This window comes from Betta splendens, chromosome 1 (genome assembly GCF_900634795.4).
Source record: "Betta splendens chromosome 1, fBetSpl5.4, whole genome shotgun sequence".
Classification (NCBI taxonomy): Eukaryota; Metazoa; Chordata; class Actinopteri; order Anabantiformes; family Osphronemidae; genus Betta; species Betta splendens.
This window is the reverse complement of record NC_040881.3, coordinates 20,914,054-20,933,787: the sequence shown is the minus strand read 5'-3', so window position 1 is coordinate 20,933,787 and position 19,734 is coordinate 20,914,054. Positions and strand designations below refer to the sequence as shown.

The following is a 19,734-nucleotide window of genomic DNA, read 5'->3' as shown; positions in this document are numbered from 1 at the left end:
TCTCCTAAATCAGAGAGAGAACCCAGGACTGGCTCCAGGTCCAAATTCAGCACTCGCCAGTCTGAGGAGGAAGATCTGCTCCCAAACACCCGATTCGCGGAGGATGAGACATCCACAGTGGAGCCTTGCGCCCTGAGATCGACACAGAGTTTCCCCAACGTCACACTCCGGCCCCTCAGCTCCCACATCACACCAATACCCCCGCCATCTTCAGTTGCATTAAACCTCTGATTCTCCTTCTTCTCCTCCTCCTGCTGCTGCTGCTGCTGCTGCAGCTGAACTCCATCTTGCCTCTCCAGGCCCCCTCTCCCTGACCAAAATGGGGCCTCTCTTTCTCCTCTCTCCTCCTGCAGCAGCCAGATCTCCCCATAGGATGAGCCGCAGGCAACTTACCCTCATGGAGATCTTTGTCACCCCCTCTACTCCTCCTGGTACTGAAATTTTCAAGCCCACTCGCCACCCCAACACCAGCAGGAAACTGAGGGACTGGAGCATCTGCCTACAAAAAAAGATGGTCATTATGGGGGATTCCAACGTTGGCATATTTCCTCCCTTCACCAGAGAGGACCTGCAGGTCGACAGTTTTCCTGGGGCCACCTTCTACCATGCAGAATCCCTCCTGCAGAAAGCCACCTCCTCCACCCAGACACAGTCCATCATCCTGTCCTTCGGCATCAACAGCAGGAACCAAAAATCTCACTCTACTACCATCAAACAACTCCAAGGTGCCTACAGAGTAGCCAAGAAGAGGTTCCCTCAGACTGCTGTTTACATTCCAGAACTAAACTTCTCCCCAGCCCTCCCACAGGTGGAGCAACACAACTTGTATCTACTCAATGATTATATCAGAGAGAACTGTGAGTATCTCACCCGCATCCCCAGTGAGCTCTTTGAGGTCGAGGCAGACCTCATCCACTGGTCTCCCACCACAGCGGGCCGTATCCTTTCCCACTGGTTGCAGAGAAATTAAACACTATTATAGATATTTACATGACATATGGGGTATTTGGACACATTCAGAACAGGATTTTGAGACATTTTACAGACACTAAATAATCATAACCCCTCCATTAAGTCAAAAGCAACTACAGACACTCATTCGGTTAATTTCCTGAACACGACCACTTTCAAGGGCCCTAAATTCACTCAACATGGAAATTTGGACATCAAAGTTTATTTGAAGGAAACAGACGCTCACACACTCTGCCACAAGACAGCCATCGCCTAAAGCACACATTTAGAGGATTGGTCAAGTCACAATTACTTAGATTGCATAGGATTTGCACACAATAGGGAGATTTCATACGTGCCACCAAAATCCTCTTTGGCGCTTTGGCCACGAAGGGGCTCTCCAGGACCTTTCTCTGAGCCTCCTTCAGATCATTCTGGCAGTCCAAACCCATTCAGTCCAGCATTTTGGCCTTCATGGATGGGATGCAGTCCAGACCTGTGTCCTACAGTGTGTCCCATCCTGGTCTGGTCCTCAGAGGAAGAGAGTTTTATTATTAGTATTATTATGATTATGATTATTATCATTATTATTTCATATAATAATAACAATAGTCAGGATGGTTAGTGTAACAGTTACTATTTATTCTAACCTCCCCCAGACCCATTTTCCTAACCCTAACCATCCTTGAACTCATGCCGAACCATAACCATTTTCAGATTTACGCCTAACCCTAAGCACTCACAGGCTCACACTGGACCATGGCCATCTTTGGAACAGTGCCTCGTCATGGCCACCTGGTAGCCCCGTGCCTTGTTTTGGGCAACTGCAAACCCATCTTCCATCACAAGTCCTAGAAATGGTAAAAAATCTGGTACAAACTCAAACAAGAGGCACATGGGTCTATATGTGTGTGTGTGTGTGTGTGTGTATATATATGGGCATATGTATGTATATAGTTATACATGTTTATTAACTCAATGTAGGCTATTCTATTTTTTGTGGTTATAAGGATCGGGAGAAATTTAGCACTATTATGACGAAGCTGTACTATACCCGAGTGGTTTGTTGTGACCTCTACTACCGGATTTAACTCGTCACGACAGCTAGTTACACTTTATGGCAATAACTATGGCAACGCGTAAGGGACAAAATATCAGGCACATTGAACGAAACAACGGACGTATCCAATAGAGTCCCCATAGAGAGAAATATGAAGACCTTCCAATGAAATACAATACTGAACACAGCGGCAATTTTTCTAGGTACACTTGCGCACAGTTTTTGAAGGAACTTGGCTGTTGGTTTGACATCTTGGGAGAACTAACCACAGATGATCCTGGTGGTCATTAGCACCTGTTTGTTATAATTGGTTGATCAGACTATAATCAATATAATCTGACTATAATTCTACAAAGTCCCTGACTTTTTGCAAGGTTTGAAGGCAAAAAGTAGTAACACCAAAGCTTCTTTGTTTCCAGCATTTTTTCACACCTGCCCAAAACTTTTGAATAGTACTGTATGTTTGAGAATTGTTTTTAAAAATGTTAGTAGACACACGTTTTATTAATGTAGCCTGTAAAGCAGTAGTTTTTACTGAATTAGTTATCCTGAAGGAATTCTGTGGGGTGTATTCATTCACAAATACTGTGTGAATTTAATTAATGACTTTCCCTCAAATTTACGAGATGTAAATATAATATAACATGTGTTATGAAACCTTACTATACATATTTCAAAAAGTAAATTTAGGTCTTCTGCTGGCCAAGAGTGAGTGATAAAGAGTTTTGCTTTTGCCATTGTTGTTGCTGACTTAGAAACAATGTCACACATTCACTGTCATATATTCCTAAAATAACAAATGGCCATTTTACTTTAATGAACACCTATTTTACCACCATTTGTAAAGAAATTCACCCCAGTTTGTTTACTTACAATCGTAGAATGAAACACAGCATAAATACAATTTTTTTTATTCATCAAACACTTCAGGTTATGTCACACATACTTTTGAAAACTCATTATTTCCTAATGTTGCTAAACATTAAATACAATTATATACATCACTGACATCTCCAAGGGCCCGTTTCAAGAAGGTGGTTTTGTGGAAACTCTGAGTTTGTTAACCCCGAAATGAGGAAAACTCAGAGTTTTCGGTTTCAGAAAGCGGGTTACTTAAACCCGTAAAGCGGGGTAAGTTTAAGCCCGTTTCAAGAAGCGAGGTAATCGAAACTCAGAGTCAGTTGCTATGGCAACTTACTCTGTGAACCAAACCTGGTCGCGAGCAGGTTTTATTCGGGAAACCCAGAGTTTCCTTCGGTCTCCGCCCCTTTTTTAAAGTGATCAGTGTTTAAATACCTCGTTTAATCGTTCAGTTTATTCATATATTTCACCTGTTTCCTTCGCGCAGAGACCAAAATGTCCATTTCTAGAGGATCCTGTAGATGAGGACGCTGTATTAATTCACACGGCACTGAATTTACGCCGCGAGAGGATTTTAACGCCACGAGTTAATTTTCTGTCATATCGCCGTGCATATTTATTTGAGCGGTAACGTTTTTCTCGAGACTCCATACATATATTAATAATCTTATTCACCCATACGTCAAACACATCACCCATCGTGGCCGTGCTTTTACATCCGAGCGGATTCTTTGTGTTGCGTTACGTTTTTTTTTTTGCAAACGGTAGTTTTCTTTATAACATTGGATATGCTGTTGCCTTAGCCCACAAGCTGGATCCTTCTGTGACACCATTCCCCACCTGGTGCAGCAGCTGAAGTCAAGCTCATTAAATTTAATATCTAGGTCTGAATCAAGATTTTTTGCTATCTGGTTGTTTGGTGTAACCTAAACTCTTAACACAGTACATTTGATACTGAAGCAGTTTATGTACATTTATATTCTCAGTAAAAATTCCCCACTGTGTAAAGGTTCAATCAATCGAAATTTTCTAGTAAACATGAACATAATTTTCTCGTCTTTTTAATTTACTAGAAAATTCCCATTTGCCATTGACCATGGGTCAATCTTAAGGCTGCCACCTGACAAATTACATAGTCCCACCAACAGCTTGACACCAGTGAGCAAAAGGAAGTGACAACATGACAAAATGTGAAGCAAGTACAGAAACACAAATACACATATGCATGTTATGGTTAAGGAGCCACAATACAGTGTGTATGCATGTGTATTCCACCTGTGCTCAAAGTGCAGCTCCTGCTCAGCAACAGCTAGGGCAGCAGTAACCTGATGGAGGATGCTCTTCGCCACACCCAAGGATGCCAGCTAGATGACACAAGAGATGTTTGTATCAAAAATTGCATTTATTTGTCAATTGCATCAATTATGTTTTATTATATATCTTTTGGGAAAAAATGATACGATTCATTTGAGTTTTTAAAGGTTAGCATTTTCTCTGAACATCGCTGTTAAAAGTCTATGTTTATGCATGCTGTCCCTTCATTAGCTTCGCAGCTAGAGTAATTGGTGTAATGCTTTTCTGGCTACAGTAGAGACACAATGAAAAACAGGAGGTAGAGCACTGACTGAAATGATGACCAGTAAACATATATAATGTCCTTACCTTTCCATTGCTGTTCTCCAGATCGATGCCTCCAAACTCAAACTCCAGGATTAGGAATATTTGATCCTTTTGAAAAAAATCTATGCCAAGAGTGACAATAGCATTAATTAAAAGGAACAAAAGCACCAAAAGATTGTTTGTGTCATGTCTGAAAGTATACTATATGCATTTTGTTATTTTAGAATTATATTATTAATATAATAAGCAAATGTTAATAATCATAAAAGAAACCTTTCTGTTCTCCCACTGACCTGGCCTGTCATTCTCAGAACCTTTCCATTGGTTGAATCTGTCCCAAGCATCTAGGAAATCTAGAGGGTAGCAGCCTTGGACACAGTGGAGGCTGCAGCAGAACCAGGCCCATTAAAATGCAAACTGGCTGAGACGCTGACACACACGTAACATCAAAGGGAGGGCTTACTCATTGAGTCCAATGAAGCTGTGAGTCTGGTTGTGTTGCTTCTCCTTCAGGCTGCTCAGTTCCCTGTTAGGAAAACAGCGCTCTGTTTAGCTAAGTCTGAGAAGGTATCACATGAATCTAATTATTAGGAATAACGTTTTTGCTGTGGAAATCTTTTCAAGGGGCGAATGCTAGTGACAGGCTTTTATTGTATCCCTTCAAGTGTGGCGTGCAGTTTCTGCAATTACTTTGAGATAATAATCTCATGCAGGATCTCTCCAAATGTCTTCTGATCCTCTCCATTCACCTTCTCACTGCCCTCTACTGGGAATGATCTGGCACGACAAGAATCGCTGTTAATACCAGCCGTTACCAAAAGTATGTCAGCGCTACTCCACAACATTATGTGGAAAAAAACCCCACATACTTTGAGAGCAACAGTGTCTCCTGAGGCATTGGTTGTGGAGAAGACTTCACCAAAGGTCCCTTCTCCTATCTTTACACACTTTTTCATCCGGTGAGGGAGAATACACTCCTCCCAGGGAAGGGCACGTGGCTGACCACACTCTGCATACACTTTCTCTGCATCCGAAAGGTCCTCACACACAGTCTGTCAAGAAAGACAAGAACGACATCCATGCATTTCATTGGGATTTAAGATGTACCTTAATAAAGGCCAAAAGACCACCCATGGACGCTAAAATAAAAAAAGGGCATTTATGTATACACATAAAGTACTGCAAGGCAAAGCTGCAAATACTACTGTGTTGTACCAGAGAATCGTTTCTATGCAGCTGTGACTGCAGGTGTTTGGGGAGCGGGGTCCGGAAGGGCGGGGCGAAGAGATCCCTGCTGAGATCTGCTAGAGCTTCCCTTCCAGGAGAGCCGGACGCTGCCACAGTCCTTGGCGTTAATAGCACTGGTGAGAGGTGAAAGACCAAGAGAGAATGAAAAACTTCAAATTCAGATGGCGAGTGTGGCTCAAAAAGCAAACTGCACTCAGCGAAGGAGCAGGTAACTGTACAAGTGTCTGTGTGTGCATTACCCATGCCTTTGCGGTGAATAGAGAGGGCGGCTTTAAGTCTGCTCCAGGTGTTTGAACTTGGCGTCATGTCGGCCAAAACTGAGGAGAGGTTGAGTGCACTCGCCCTCACTGGGGTTGAGAACGAGATAGCTGGTCCAAGCACCTGCACACATTGATTAGTAACAGCAAGTTTGTTACTCAGACAATTCACCTTTAGAGCTCTTGTGGACATTGGAACCTTTTTTGTTTCTAGGTCATTAGACTGTATTGCACCTACATTCACGAGATGTTTTGGTGTGTTGATGTAATATGTGTGGTCATTTTCAATCTCTGCATTAGGATCAGCAGATCCCTCATTAAAAGTCCAATGAGACTCATTCTGTTGTGTGAACTCTTTAAGTTGTTCATAATTCAGTTGAGACAAAGCCAGTTTTTTCAGGCGTACTGTGCCATTCTTAATGCAACATTTGTCCTTAATTATGTCAACATCCTCTGTTTGCATAGTGTTGCTGGTTGACTCTTGTGCGTTCTTTGTAATCTCAGCACTGCTGCTTATGTAGAAGATTGATTCATCAGAAACTACTGATGCCGAGTGCCTGACGAATTTACTTGTGGATGAGCACTCAGCTGAGTGCTTACTGTCAGCTGAGGGTGAAACGTCAGAGCTTGGAGCCATCCACATGTGTACAGGGTTTGAAGGTTTCCGCTCTGCCACCGTCGCCCACCACGATCCTGGGACTCCCCTGCTGCCACCCTCCAAAAGAGGGGGGGGGGTTTCTGGGCCCCATGGGGCCGTTGGGGATGAACTCTGAGCTTTCTGCTTCCGGTTTTATGAACTCCTGATTTGGCCCTCCAGTCCTCCCTCCACCCACCCTGCTTGTCTGCCTTGAGGGGGGGGATTCGGTCCCTCCTCCTGTGACCACCCCCCGCCCTCCCTGGTTTGGAGTGGGGGGGGCTTCCGTGGGCACCGTGGAAGACGCCCTAGAGGGAGGGGTACTGTCAGGGTCTGGCTCTGTTATCAGGTTTATTTTGAAGGCACCTTGTTTTTCTGTCATATCATCATGTTTTGGGTTCCAGTTTCCACTTCCTGTCTTTATTTTGGTAGTCTCCCGGTTTCTGTTTTCGGTTCCAGTTAAAAGTTAGAACTGTTTAACTCTCTACCATCTGCCTGCGGTTCTCTGTGCTGTGCATGTGGGTCCTTTATCTGCCGCTTCGTGACAAGAACAGATCAGAACATATGGAAAACCTTACAGTAGACAACAGGACAAACACAAGTTTGTTCAGATTTGGAAGTGATGACACTGAAAGGTTGGTAGGATGTGAACGTCTTACCTACAGTGTTGCCTAAAGATACCATGCTTTCAAGAGGACACCTGTAACAGACATAATTATTCATCACTTTATACAAGTGGATCCATATACAGAGTCATTGCAGTTATGATCAAGAGAACGCAAGATTTGAATGGTGTCCATACAAAAGACATCCTTTTACTTGAATGAAATACTAACACAAAAATGTCACTGTGTGAAACAGCGCGTGTATTTTCTTGTGTTTTGATTGAAGGGGAAAACTAACCTATCAAACGCTGAACTCAGGTAAACTCTGTCTGGGCCTCGTTCAATGATACTGACAAAGATCTGATCTCGCTCAATTGCGTGGCGATTCTCCAGAGAAACAGGGAACGGTCTAGACAAACAAACAGCAGACACACACACAAATAAATCAATCATCATTATCATCAGCATCAGGGTCTTGTATTGTAGTGGTGAGGTAACTTGCATCCTCATCTCAGCAGCAAAGGAGGTCAGTGGAGATAGAGTGCTGCTGGTCAGAATGATACAGCGGACACCTTGATTCCCCAATTCCTGCATTCTGAAGCCTGGCGAGAAGCACCAGTAACTAAGAATGTTGCCTGCAAAGTGCAAATAGATATGAGCGAGACAACAACAGTGTTGTGACCAAGACGAGACGTGACATTTACGTTCTCTAACTGCTATAGATCAGCTGTGAACTCTAAACCCAGCAGGTCATTGTGTACTGCAGGACTGTGTACTGCACCTTGTTTCTTTGAGGGTGATGAAGCCCACATGTCAGTGGTCTGTTTCTCACTGTGATGGCTGGTATCTTTATGGATATGAACCTGCGATGAGCGAGTCGTAACAACTGATCTCATCATAGACAGAACGTGTGTAAAGATGCAAGGATTGTCCAGGATTCTGACGGACACACCTTAAAATGAGCCGTGCTGGTCTGCCTCTGCTGCAGTCGATCTTTTTCTGCTGGTTCCCCACTGAAAACCAGCTAAAGACAAGAGCAACAGATCATTGATGTGACAGCCCTTGAATGACAATGAAATTTGTATCATCATCAATTGATACAAATAAAAACATTTGGAGCAACCTGAATAATGTCAGACAGCTTCTGTAGTCCAATCGTGTTCATGACTATGCCCGTCTCTGGTGAGGAATGAGTCACAGCTACAACGTTAGGTGCAAATCAACTAAAGTAGGGATTTTTGCAGTACTGCTACTGTGAGTATTTGAAACTAAGTCCCTTGTAACCAGTTGATTAGCTTTTATGTGAGGCAAAGGTGGACAAAGAGCACACGAAACCAGTCGACTGATACGATGAACAGATATTTAGAAGACATATTTTCGGATGACCTGCAAAGTGTCCCAAAATATGCTCCAGAGTCTCAAAGACTTTGGCCTTGGAGCTGTAGGTCAGGTTGGCTCGCTCCAACAGGTCGTAGATGAAGCTGAGACACAATCACATATTTAAAAAAAAAAAAAAAAAAGGAAACTTATAACAAATGTTACTGTAATCGTTGAAATGCAATACTGATGCTCAAATACTGTATGGTGAAAGAGTCTAACCTGCCTGGTGTGTTGACCCAATCCACTGGAGCGGCTCGGACAGGCCACATCAGTCCGGGCCGATACACAGGAAGCGGCGCACGCGCGCGTATTCACACGTAGCGTCGCGCACGCGCGCACTAACGCGTGGCGCTTCTGGGCTGCAGCGTTTCGAGGATGGAGCCTTTCTGAGAGAGAAACCGTATAAAAAGTGTTTATTTTTCCCTCTTTGGCCTTTGATGGCCAACTGGATCCATATGGGCCTCGGCGGTTCTGTTCAGCCGCTGGGATTCAAACCCATAAACTGTTTTCCACATGGTCAGACGCACAGGGTCACCGGTTTGAGTCCCAATTTAAACTTGTTTAAAACAGCACAAAGGTGCAAAAGTGCCTAAAGTTTTGGACTATGTACGTGTCTGACAAGGCCATTCAAGAGACCGTGACAAGGAAGCGTATCAGCATCGTGGAAGAGCAGATGAGAATGTACTGGACAGAGTTGAGCCACATCACCTTGGGCTACGTTCAACAAAGATACAAGAAAGAATCCAAAGTGGTATCGGCTTGCGTGAAACTCTTTAAACGCCAGACATTGGAAAGTGTAGTCAAAGCCCAGAAGAATTGGCAAGCGCTCTTTGAACACAGCTCGAAAGAGGACAAGGCACTGACACAACTGTTTACCAAGGCAAAAATACTGTTTTTAAAAATGTGCGTTTGTAGCAACAAATTAAAGAAAAGGGTGAGGGTTGGAAAGGGAGAGCAAGGCAAGAGAGACAGAAGATCTCTCAAAGCCCAAGAACTGATGCCTCGGCTCTGGTCGAGGTCCAGGCGCTTAGTGAGGATAAAGACGTGGTCAGTGCTAATACGCTTTCTGTCATTGTACCAAAAGATGTTCCAATATCAAGCTGGATAAAAAACATGGCGGCTCTTTTGCTGAGCGAGCCCTGGTTGTCCTTAGCGACTGGGTCATTGACAACCGAAGTGTGGTCAGGATACTTGAGAATTATGGCTTGCAGGACAAACTCAGCAAAGCCCTGGTGACCTGCTTACGGTCTACATCCACTGACAACTGGAGGCGCAAGATACTGTTGTCTTTTGGAGGTACCAAGGCTCAACCGAGGAGTCCTCAATGTGGTGAGTTGTTGACTAAATTGTCCAAGACGTCTTATGAAATTAATTAATTAGGAGTTTGCAAACATGCTCAGAACAACATGTCAAATTGGTAGAGTGACTGATCGCTGTGGCTCTGTTCCTAAGTCAAGTATTTTATTTCTTTTTTTTTTCAGCTTCATCTATGTCCAGGAATGCTGGCACATTAAGAAAGCGAAGGCCACAACACAACAGCATTTGGCTGAGTATGGCAGAGGAAATAAACAGTGAAGAGGAGTCTTACGGAGAAGAAGAAGACAAGGTGCACAGTTTACAGTACACGGTGGACGACGACAATGCTGAGTGTTCTGACCACTATGCTCCAGTTCTGACCACGACAGCTTCATAGATGACACGCCTATCGAGAACAGATACAGCCCCAGTGAAAATGAGGAGTAAGAGGAAGATAGGAGTACCAAACAATGTGGCGGAAAAGACAACGTTCAGGGGTATAAGCGTACATTGCAAACATCCTCTGAGGAGGAGGAGTCGATGAAGCCAGACGTAAAGCTCGTAAAACGTACAAAGAGGAACCGCCGCTGGACCGAGGAGAGGCACAGTGTGTCTGCCTCGCGTGCTGCAGATGAAATCCAGACAGCTAGAAAGAAAAAAAAAACAAGAGACGCAAAAATGCAAAGACTGCTGACAAAAGACAAACCTTCCCCGAGTCTAAACGAATGGATGGGGAGGAGAAGTGGAGGGGCGGTACAAAGAGGACTCCTTTTAAAAGCATTCACACACTTGCAAGTGAGACTGACTCGGAGCAGGAGGAGAAGAGCGGAATGTGCCGAGTGAAGGCTGTTGTGAACAAACAGATGACCAATTTGAATTCTGAAAAGTTGACAGACTCTGAACCCGAGAGGGAGGAAAATCAGAGGGGAGCTATCCAGAGGGCTCCATACAAACTCTGTTACTCGCCTGTCAGCGACATCGACTTTGATGTCTCCAATTTCAATTTTGGCCAGCGGTCGAACCTTGAAACAGAAGTGGAGGAGAAGCAAAGGCGAGAGATAAGGAGAGCAACATTCAGCAATCGCTCAAACATCAGTGAGACCGACTCTGAGCCTGACTTTGAACTCGGGAGAAGGCAAGACAGATTTGACGTCACTCCTAGATGTGAGACGCCAGCGAAAGAGCAACAAGACACCGAAAAGCAAGAATTTGGCGTATATTGCGAGGCTCCAAAGTCCCACGAGCAGAGGTTAAGTCAAGAGGCTGAAAAAGTGAGCAAGACCAATCAACGAGACCTCTACCAAGAGGAAGGGGAAAGACTGGGCAATCACCTATAACTATTCTGCCGATCCACCTTCTGTAGAGAGCTACACAAAAGCCGATTCTGATCATGATTCATACGGTCAACCTACGCTAGACAAGATATCTAAAGGGACAGAGCCTAGGATGCATGGAATGGACTATACCAGTCAGTGGTGTGCGGGTCCTGTACAGCGGGCGGGGCGTACATACCCACGATGGCCGAGGAGGCCGTTATGGTGCACCGGATAGGGACGGTATTCCTGGGTGGACCACCGCTTGTGAAGGCTGCTACAGGAGAGGAAGTGACACCAGAGGACCTGGGAGGAGCCAAGCTTCACACTGAGTACATCCTTAATCCAACCAAACCCCAATCATGCAGATTATTGGTAAATATTCTCTTAGTTGACATCTTCATCTGTTCACTGTTTGGTTTCAGGGTGAGCGGCTGTGTTGACCATTTCTCCTGGGACGAGCGGGAGGCATACGCCTGCGTCAGAAACATCATATCTACGCTTAACTTTGAACTGCCCGAGTAGGACGAGGGGAGAGCAGAGGAGGAGCCGCTGTACAGTGCAGAGGAGCTTCTGGGCCTGGCGCCACAGAGTTACAACCACAGTGTGAATGTTAAAATGGTAAGGCATGAAAAAATATAGTGTTACAGTCACAAGACAAAGTTGCTATTTTCCAACTCAAATTGAGACACTTATGAGTCTTCTAGTAACTCTCCAGTGTTAAAGTTGTTACACGCAGCTGTCATGTGCTACTGAATGTTTCCCTGTAGTGTTTCCACGATACCTGTTGGTTTTTCTGTCCAGGTCATCAGTCGGCTCACAGACGGGAGCCGCTTCCAGGAGTTTAAAGCTCGCTATGGAACCACGCTCATCACTGGCTTTGCAAAAATACACGGGTAAAGAACAGGCCCGTGCATGTCTTCCTGTGGTTGTGGTGACTTATTGAATACACTAGCAATTATAACTAATGTTGTGACCCCGAGTTTGTTGGAGAGCTGTAAGGATTTCTCAGTGGATCTGACATCCATGTCAATCTCTTCTTAGCCACCTGGTGGGGATAGTAGCAAACAATGGGGAGCTGTCGTATCAGGCCACACTGAAAGGAAGTCACTTCATCCAGTTATGTGACCAGAGAGAAGTTCCACTACTCTTCCTCCAGAACACGGCGCCCGCACCCACTTCGGCTGTGTCCTTAGCGCAGGTATTTACTGCCAAAAGCTGGTACAGTGTTGCTCAGATAGTTCTGTCATCTGTGTATGTGTTTTCTCTTTTTCTCCAGGCTGAGATAAGCAGTAACCGCCTGAATGCTCAGGGTGCGATGATGGCTGCAGTGGCGTGTGCCTCCGTCCCTAAAGTCACTGTTGTGATCGGTGGTTTGTCATGGCGCTGACAGCTATGCCATGGTGAGGGGCTCAGCTTGTAAATGTTACTGTAGTGAGGGGAAGTTGAGACTGTGCCATATACGACCATGCCGTTGAGCACATGCAGCTCATTTAACTAGAACATTGTTCCCTCCTCCAGTGTGGGCGGGCATTTGACCCTAACTTCCTGTTCCTGTGGCCCAACGCCAGAATGTCGATAACAGCTCCAGGTCACGCTGGCTCTCTGCTCATCCCTGACAGCAACCAGGAGGAAAAGCAGAGGAAGGAGCTGGAAGACAAAATGAACAGGAGGTTAGAGGAGGAGAGCTCAGCTTTCTACTCCTCTGCGCGGCTGTGGGATGATGGAGTCATTCTGCCTCAGGACATCAGGAAGGTTAGGCAGCACTTCTTTTGAAGTATCCTGTGCTTCACATAACAACACAAGGTTTGCTAATAGGATCGTCATTCTGTATCTCTGTACAGGTTCTAGGAAAATGCCTAAACATCATCAAACAGCAGCAGTATCAGGTCTCCAGAGACAAGCTGCAATCAGTACTGCTACGTATGTAGAGGCCGCTCCTTCTGCTCCACAGCTGCTCTGAATGTCCGTGAGATTAACACGCTGCTCCCCAGCAGGCTCACAACAGACCTTCAACGTTAAAATATGCTTAAAATGATCTGTTATTGTTGTGACGTTGAGGCAGCGTTGAAATAACGTTGTATGTATGTATGTATGTATGTATTGTTGACAGCAAGACACTGAAAAAAGGGTTACACATTGAAATACTATTTGCATTGTAACATAAAACGTTGACGTGCCTGCAGGGCCACGTCTATTGCAGAAGGAAAACATTCAGTGATGCTTGAGTTTATTGCAGTTTAAATATGAATAAATAACATTTTGCCTTATGTATGTTTGTATACGCACGGACCTCATGAATAAAAGTTTTTTTAAATGTATTTCACATTCAAAACAAAAACTAACTAAATAATAAACACCACTGACCTCAGGCAACGTCTCCATGCACAGGCATATTTTACTCCTGCTGTTTAAAACTTAAAGCTTAGTGAAAGTCCCACATGAATGCATTCTATTTATTCAATGAAACCCTTTGACTAATTCAACTACTAAATCTGACTAATTTGTATATTTATATATACAGTATACAGTATATACAGTATATACTGTACATTTATACAGTACATTTTAATGCAAATACAGTACATTTTTATATATACAGTACATTTTAATGCAAAGCAGCTTTGGAGGATGAGAATAAAAATAAGACAAAATGTATCAAAAGCCTTTATTAAATCAGATGTAAACAAATATTGTACCCTGTGAGGTCAAACTGGTGTGAGTTGGTACTAATAGGCTGTTTGACTTGTTCTGCCTCAGCAGGAGCTTTGGTGGAAGCTAACAGGTGAGGGATCAGGACCGGTGTTTTTAGGACTGGGTTCGATCAGGGTCACGGTTTGTACGAGCCATGGAGGGTCACAGGGATGATGGTGTTGACCTCCACTCTGGCCACCTCCGTGAGTCAGCATCCAGAACCAGTAGGAAGCTAGGTCTCTCTGCACCCGGCTTCACCACGATGCTCAGGAGAACACCTGCAACGCGGAGGAGGTGAACACGCAGCACGTGTGTCACCACCAGAAAAATACAGCTTAATAATTACCATCGTCCTCCTCTGTGGATCCAGGTGTCGGCACAAACAGCGGCTCTGATGGGTAACACTCCTCTTCCTGCCACACCCACGTCTCTTTGGTCTGCACATTGAGCTTGACTATCTACAGCCAGTAAAGTTAAACCAAAATTTATTTTATATCACATGTGCTGTTTGCGTTCCCATATTAGCAGCTGTAGACTTATTGATGGGTGATTCTACCCGGTCAGGGATGAAGTGGTTGAGTCCAAGACCGAAAGCAAATGAGTACTTCCTCCCATCAACAGTGTAGTTGATCCTAAGGAAACTCAAACGCTGAGTGAAAAGAAGAAATGTAAAATACACAGATGGGAACAAACAGTGCTAATGTGTATATTTACTGTGTTACCTTGTCTTGGCCCAGAAAATAGCACTTCAGGTTCAAGCCAGACGGTGCTGTCGCTCAGAAGAACAGCAGTTGCTGTAGTGTAGGACAGAGAAACCAGATTCTTCCCCTGGTCCTCCTGAAAACACAAAATAGCTGCACATACAGGTAGTTATACACAAAGTCGTGGCTGCAGAGACAGAGGGACAGCGGAGGTGACTGGAGGTGAAGCGCACATCGGTGAGACGCACACGTGGGGTCGCACCGACCCTTTCCACGTGCACAGGTCGACCACCACGAAGCCCTCGTCCTCATAGGCGTTGATGTGGTGGAAGAGGTTGAAGGCTGAGGTTCTGAACTTGTGGCTGCTCAGGTGAGCCGCTGGATCTTTGGTAGCCAGGTGGAACAGTGTCTGCAACACACAAACGCTCACTGCTCACTTTATTAGGTTCACCGGTATCTTCTACTGCAATTCTACCATATTAGGTGTTGCTAACATTTTAGGCATCACATCTAAACTTTATGATCCTGACCCTGAATCCCTCCTGCCCCCATCTGACCCTGACACTACTCCTTCCTACCCCCATACTGTCGTTGGATTCGAAGCAGTCCATGTACGTGGCCCCTCTGATGCTCCACGATGACAAGAATTTAAGCAGGTTGATCTTCACCGGCTGCTCCACAAACACAAAGTAGTTTTCTGTCAAACCGAAGCTACAGACAGAGACGCAGACAGGGAGACGTGCACATGAGCCACGAAAGGGTAAAAACACAGGCATCACAGAGACAAAGAACGCTTCAATTCGGTACCTGTGCACATAGGACGGTTTCAGCCTCTCGCTGCTGGGCAGCTGAACCACAACCTGTGATTTCTGGAGGGAGTCTGACGGTTACAACACAACAACACACAGAGGTCAGTCAATACAACAACAAATCCGTACACATCCGGGTTCGACTACCTGTTACTGACTGAATGTCCCTTTTTGCTGTCAGACAAGGTTTAATGTTGATCAAACTCACCTTTATGAGCAGGTGGGATCTTGACAATGTTATAAGCCAGACTCATGTTCTTGCCGAAACAGTTGCCGATGTTATACATAGTGTCGTCAGTGTCAGTGTGGGGGTGGGCAGTCACCCCATTCACTTACAGGTACTTACACAGATCCACCTGCAAAGACCAAGACAGTGACAGAACACCAGTAGAAACAACAAACACCAGTTAAAGGCTTCTGTCTCACCTTCTCTAAAGTCTCCAGTGAGGTTGGTTTCTGTGACAGCGTAGAAGTCTTCACCGATAGGATAGATGTTCACTAAACTGTTATCAGTCACTTCAATGCCCCTGAAGTAAGTAAAGAATCTGAAGAGATGCCGGTCAATGAGATGGTCAGGTACAACTGCTTCCTGCCAGTAAACCAGTGTGATAATATGTCTAAAGGTTGCTCTAATATAATAGCAGGTTTTAAGTAAATGTAAAAATATGTTATATATTTGCTTGAAACTGTGTTTAAGTGTCTTTAAGACGACTCTACCGGCCACAGGGTCAAAGGTTGCGTTCACAACCGCAGGGGTCTGGGTACGCGGCGGTGTTGAACTCAGTGATGACCACCCTCTTCTCTGTCATAGCGCGAACATATGCATCCGTCCTGATAAACCTGAGGAAGCAGAGCGCACACATCACATGCCACATGTTACAATGCAGATGAAACATGTTCTCTGCCCAGAGGAATGGCAGCATTAAAGATCTGGTAGTGGATTGATTTCCAGTGGAGCAGTCACTGATGGGACAGAGGAGAGGTTTTACTTTCTTACTTCCTGTAGTAGGTCGCCCGACCGTTCTTCAGGTCAAACTTGTGCAGGAGAGCCTGTCCATCGAACATGTGGTAGAAAGGTTCGTCTCCCACCTCGAAGAGACCCGGACCCATCCTGAGCAGACTGCCCCCGAGCCACGCAGGCAAAACACCTGCACGCACGTGCACACGCAGGCACGCACGCAGGCATGCACACACACACAGTCACACACACACACACACACACACGCACGCACGCATGCACACACAGAGTCACACACTCATAGAAACACACACACACACACACACAAGCACACAAGCACGCACGCACGCACGCATGCACACACAGAGTCACACACACACGCATGCACACACACAGTCACACACACACACACACACACACACGCACGCACGCATGCACACACAGAGTCACACACGCATAGAAACACACACACACACACACACACACGCACGCACGCATGCACACACAGAGCCAAAATCAGAAGCCAAAATCATTACTTGTAATGTGTCACCGACCATAGGCATGAACTGTTAACAAAGCAAAAGCAGCACTGTGACTGAAAACTGAAAATTCTTGCAGGTAATAGCGTCTGTTGTCTAAGAACAAGGCAATTATTGAGTTAACAAATAATTGAACAATCTAGGTGAAATGTCAAATACATAAAATACAAGTAATAAAAAACACAAGATATTAATTGCAGAAGATACCTCATAAATCGTCCAATAACTGCATAGAATAGGAAAGAAAACACTTTTCCCATAACACGGTGCAGTATAATGTAGACCTGAGCAAACAGCGCCCCCTGCTAGGATTGAGGAGAAATGTAAAAGCTTAGAGCACCTGGTATTCCCAGGAGGTCTCCCATCCAAATACTAACCAGGCCCAACCCTGCTTAGCCTCCGAGATCAGACGAGATCGGGCGTGCTCAGGCTGGTATGGCCGTAAGCTAGAGCAGAGAGTGACAGGATCTCTTTTAAGCTTGGCAAGCCACGCCGTTGTATCCACTTGCCTGAATGTGGCATTTATAAAGGACTTAGAGCATTTTGGGACGTACACAGAAGGTGGCCATTTTGGCCTTAAACACAATATCCCCTTTTTTGTATTTCGCTCTCCCTTTAAACAAAACAACTGGAGAGAAGCCAAAATCATTACTTGTAATGTGTCACCGACCATAGGCATGAACTGTGAACAAAGCAATAGTGGCACTGTGACTGAAAACAGAAAATTCTTGCAGGTAATAGCGTCTGTTGTCTAAGAACGATGCAATTATTGAGTTAACAAAAATTGAACAATCTAGGTGAAATGTCAAATACATAAAATCAAAGTAATAAAAAACACAAGATATTATTGCAGAAGATACCTCATAAATCGTACAATAACTGCATAGAATAAGAAGGAAAACACTTTTCCCATAACACGGTGCAGTATAATGTGGACCTGAGCAAACAGCCCGCTCTGCTAGGGTTGAGGAGAAATGTAAAAGCTTACAGCACTTTGTATTCCCAGGTGGTCTCCCATCCAAGTAGTAACCAGGCCCAATCCTGCTTAGCTTCCGAGATCAGAGGAGATCGGACGTGCTCAGGGTGGTATGGCCGTAAGCTAGAGCAGAGAGTGACAGGAGCTCTTTTAAGCTTGGCAAGCCACGCCGTTGCATCCACTTGCCTGAATGTGGCGTTTATAAAGGACTTAGAGCATTTTGGGACGTACACAGAAGGTGGCCATTTTGGCCTTAAACACAATATCCCCTTTTTTGTATTTCGCTCTCCCTTTAAACAAAACAACTAGAGAGAAGCCAAAATCATTACTTGTAATGTGTCACCAACCATAGGCATGAACTGTGAACAAAGCAAAAGTGGCACTGTGACTGAAAACAGAAAATTCTTGCAGGTAATAGCGTCTGTTGTCTAAGAACGATGCAATTATTTAGTTAACAAATAATTGAACAATCTAGGTGAACAGTCAAATACATAAAATACAAGTAATAAAAAATACAAAATATAATTGCAGAAGATACCTCATAAATCGTACAATAACTGCATAGAATAAGAAGGAAAACACTTTTCCCATAACACGGTGCAGTATAATGTGGACCTGAGCAAACAGCCCGCTCTGCTAGGGTTGAGGAGAAATGTAAAAGCTTACAGCACCTTGTGTTCCCAGGTGGTCTCCCATCCAAGTACTAACCAGGCCCAATCCTGCTTAGCTTCCGAGATCAGAGGAGATCGGGCGTGCTCAGGGTGGTATGGCCGTAAGCTAGAGCAGAGAGTGACAGGAGCTCTTTTAAGCTTGGCAAGCCACGCCATTGCATCCACTTGCCTGAATGTGGCGTTTATAAAGGACTTAGAACATTTTGGGACGTACGCAGAAGGTGGCCATTTTGGCCTTAACCCTCACGCAGCCTTCGAGGGGGTCAGTCTGACCCCACGAGACAAACTATGAAACTTTTGATTTTACTTTTTTAGGCCACAAGGCACCTACGCATCGCAGGATCCGCAGCGGCTCGGTCACCCCTCCCTTCTTCTTCGTCACAGGCCCGTCCCGCACCCTCCCGGGGTCCGGCGCGACCCCAGCCCCCTGTACCTCCCCGTCCCTCGTCCTCCTGGGGTCAGGCGCGACCCTGGCCCCCTGTACTTTCCCTTCTCTCGTCCTCCCGGGGTCAGGCGCGACCCCGGCCACCTGTACCTCCCCGTCCCGCGTCCTCCCGAGGTCAGGCGCGACCCCAGCCCCCTGTACCTCCCCGTCCCTCGTCCTGCCGGGGTCCGGCGCGACCCTGGCTCCCTGTACCTCCCCGTCCCTCGTCCTGCCGGGGTCCGGCGCGACCCCAGCCCCCTGTACCTCCCCGTCCCTCGTCCTCCCGGGGTCCGGCGCGACCCCAGCCCCCTGTACCTCCCCGTCCCTCGTCCTGCCGGGGTCCGGCGCGACCCCAGCCCACGGAACCTCCCCGTCAGGCGTCCTCCCGGGGTCCGGCGCGACCCCAGCCCACGGAACCTCCCCGTCCCGCATCCTCCCGGGGTCTGGCGCGACCCCAGCCCCCTGTACCTCCCCGTCAGGCGTCCTCCCGGGGTCTGGAACAACCCCATTTTTTTGTTTTTTTTGTTTTCCTTCTCCTTTCCTCCCTTTTACCTCCACCCGTGCCACAGGCCCACTGATGATGAACATGATGATGATGATGATGATGATGATAATGATGATGATGATGATGATGATGATGATGATGCAAGCAGACAGCTGCGTGCAAAGGCTGACCATTTTAAACAAAAAATAAAACATACCAAACAGGCAAAAACATTTGATTAAATGCCAAAAGT

At 45.6% G+C, this 19,734-nt stretch overlaps 2 protein-coding genes, 2 non-coding genes and 3 pseudogenes across 5 annotated transcripts; 1 reads left to right on the top strand and 6 right to left on the bottom strand.

Annotated features, from left to right (window-relative positions):
• Positions 1 to 1,336: 1,336 nt before the first annotated feature.
• Positions 1,337 to 6,640, bottom strand: LOC114863456 (serine/threonine-protein kinase haspin-like). Its single transcript, XM_055508333.1, has 10 exons — positions 6,236 to 6,640; positions 5,980 to 6,121; positions 5,708 to 5,853; positions 5,183 to 5,544; positions 4,956 to 5,018; positions 4,786 to 4,877; positions 4,535 to 4,614; positions 4,148 to 4,236; positions 1,695 to 1,802; positions 1,337 to 1,476 (listed from the first exon to the last, which is right to left on the bottom strand). The coding sequence occupies exons 1-10, from the start codon at positions 6,638 to 6,640 to the stop codon at positions 1,455 to 1,457; spliced, it is 1,509 nt and encodes a 502-aa protein (XP_055364308.1). The 3' UTR covers positions 1,337 to 1,454.
• Positions 6,641 to 7,171: 531 nt separating this feature from the next.
• On the bottom strand, positions 7,172 to 8,881 carry LOC114863268 (regulator of telomere elongation helicase 1-like). 2 transcript variants are annotated; one of them, XM_029164217.3, is made up of 7 exons: positions 8,623 to 8,881; positions 8,360 to 8,415; positions 8,189 to 8,260; positions 8,018 to 8,099; positions 7,739 to 7,871; positions 7,535 to 7,645; positions 7,172 to 7,331 (listed from the first exon to the last, which is right to left on the bottom strand). In XM_029164217.3, exons 2-7 carry the CDS (start codon positions 8,399 to 8,401, stop codon positions 7,187 to 7,189), a joined length of 585 nt encoding a protein of 194 aa, XP_029020050.1. In that variant the 5' UTR covers positions 8,402 to 8,415; positions 8,623 to 8,881; the 3' UTR covers positions 7,172 to 7,186. The 2 variants fall into 2 exon arrangements, with proteins under 2 accessions (XP_029020050.1, XP_055368026.1); XM_055512051.1 differs by having other exon boundaries at positions 8,360 to 8,881.
• A 1,756-nt stretch (positions 8,882 to 10,637) lies between these two features.
• Positions 10,638 to 13,699, top strand: LOC114846159 (methylcrotonoyl-CoA carboxylase beta chain, mitochondrial-like; annotated as a pseudogene).
• Positions 13,700 to 13,879: 180 nt separating this feature from the next.
• Positions 13,880 to 16,629, bottom strand: LOC121202131 (retinal Mueller cells isomerohydrolase-like; annotated as a pseudogene).
• A 625-nt stretch (positions 16,630 to 17,254) lies between these two features.
• LOC114864053 (5S ribosomal RNA) lies at positions 17,255 to 17,373 on the bottom strand. Its single transcript, XR_003787236.1, has one exon. It is a non-coding gene; the product is annotated as a 5S ribosomal RNA (ribosomal RNA).
• Positions 17,374 to 17,907: 534 nt separating this feature from the next.
• Positions 17,908 to 18,026, bottom strand: LOC114850960 (5S ribosomal RNA; annotated as a pseudogene).
• Positions 18,027 to 18,561: 535 nt separating this feature from the next.
• On the bottom strand, positions 18,562 to 18,680 carry LOC114850953 (5S ribosomal RNA). The gene has a single exon (XR_003784951.2). It is a non-coding gene; the product is annotated as a 5S ribosomal RNA (ribosomal RNA).
• Positions 18,681 to 19,734: the final 1,054 nt, after the last annotated feature.

Coding starts and splice junctions, on each gene's coding strand:
- LOC114863456 (XM_055508333.1), bottom strand. CDS start 6,640: ATGTGGATGGCTCCAAGCTCTGACGTTTCACCCTCAGCTGACAGTAAG. Junction 4,237..4,534: donor TGGAGAACAGCAATGGAAAG/GTAAGGACATTA, acceptor TGTGTCATCTAG/CTGGCATCCTTGGGTGTGGC. Junction 1,803..4,147: donor GAGCTGCACTTTGAGCACAG/GTGGAATACACA, acceptor TACCATTTCTAG/GACTTGTGATGGAAGATGGG.
- LOC114863268 (XM_055512051.1), bottom strand. CDS start 8,401: ATGAACACGATTGGACTACAGAAGCTGTCTGACATTATTCAG. Junction 8,261..8,359: donor AGCTGTCTGACATTATTCAG/GTTGCTCCAAAT, acceptor TCTTGTCTTTAG/CTGGTTTTCAGTGGGGAACC. Junction 8,100..8,188: donor CCAGCACGGCTCATTTTAAG/GTGTGTCCGTCA, acceptor CGCTCATCGCAG/GTTCATATCCATAAAGATAC.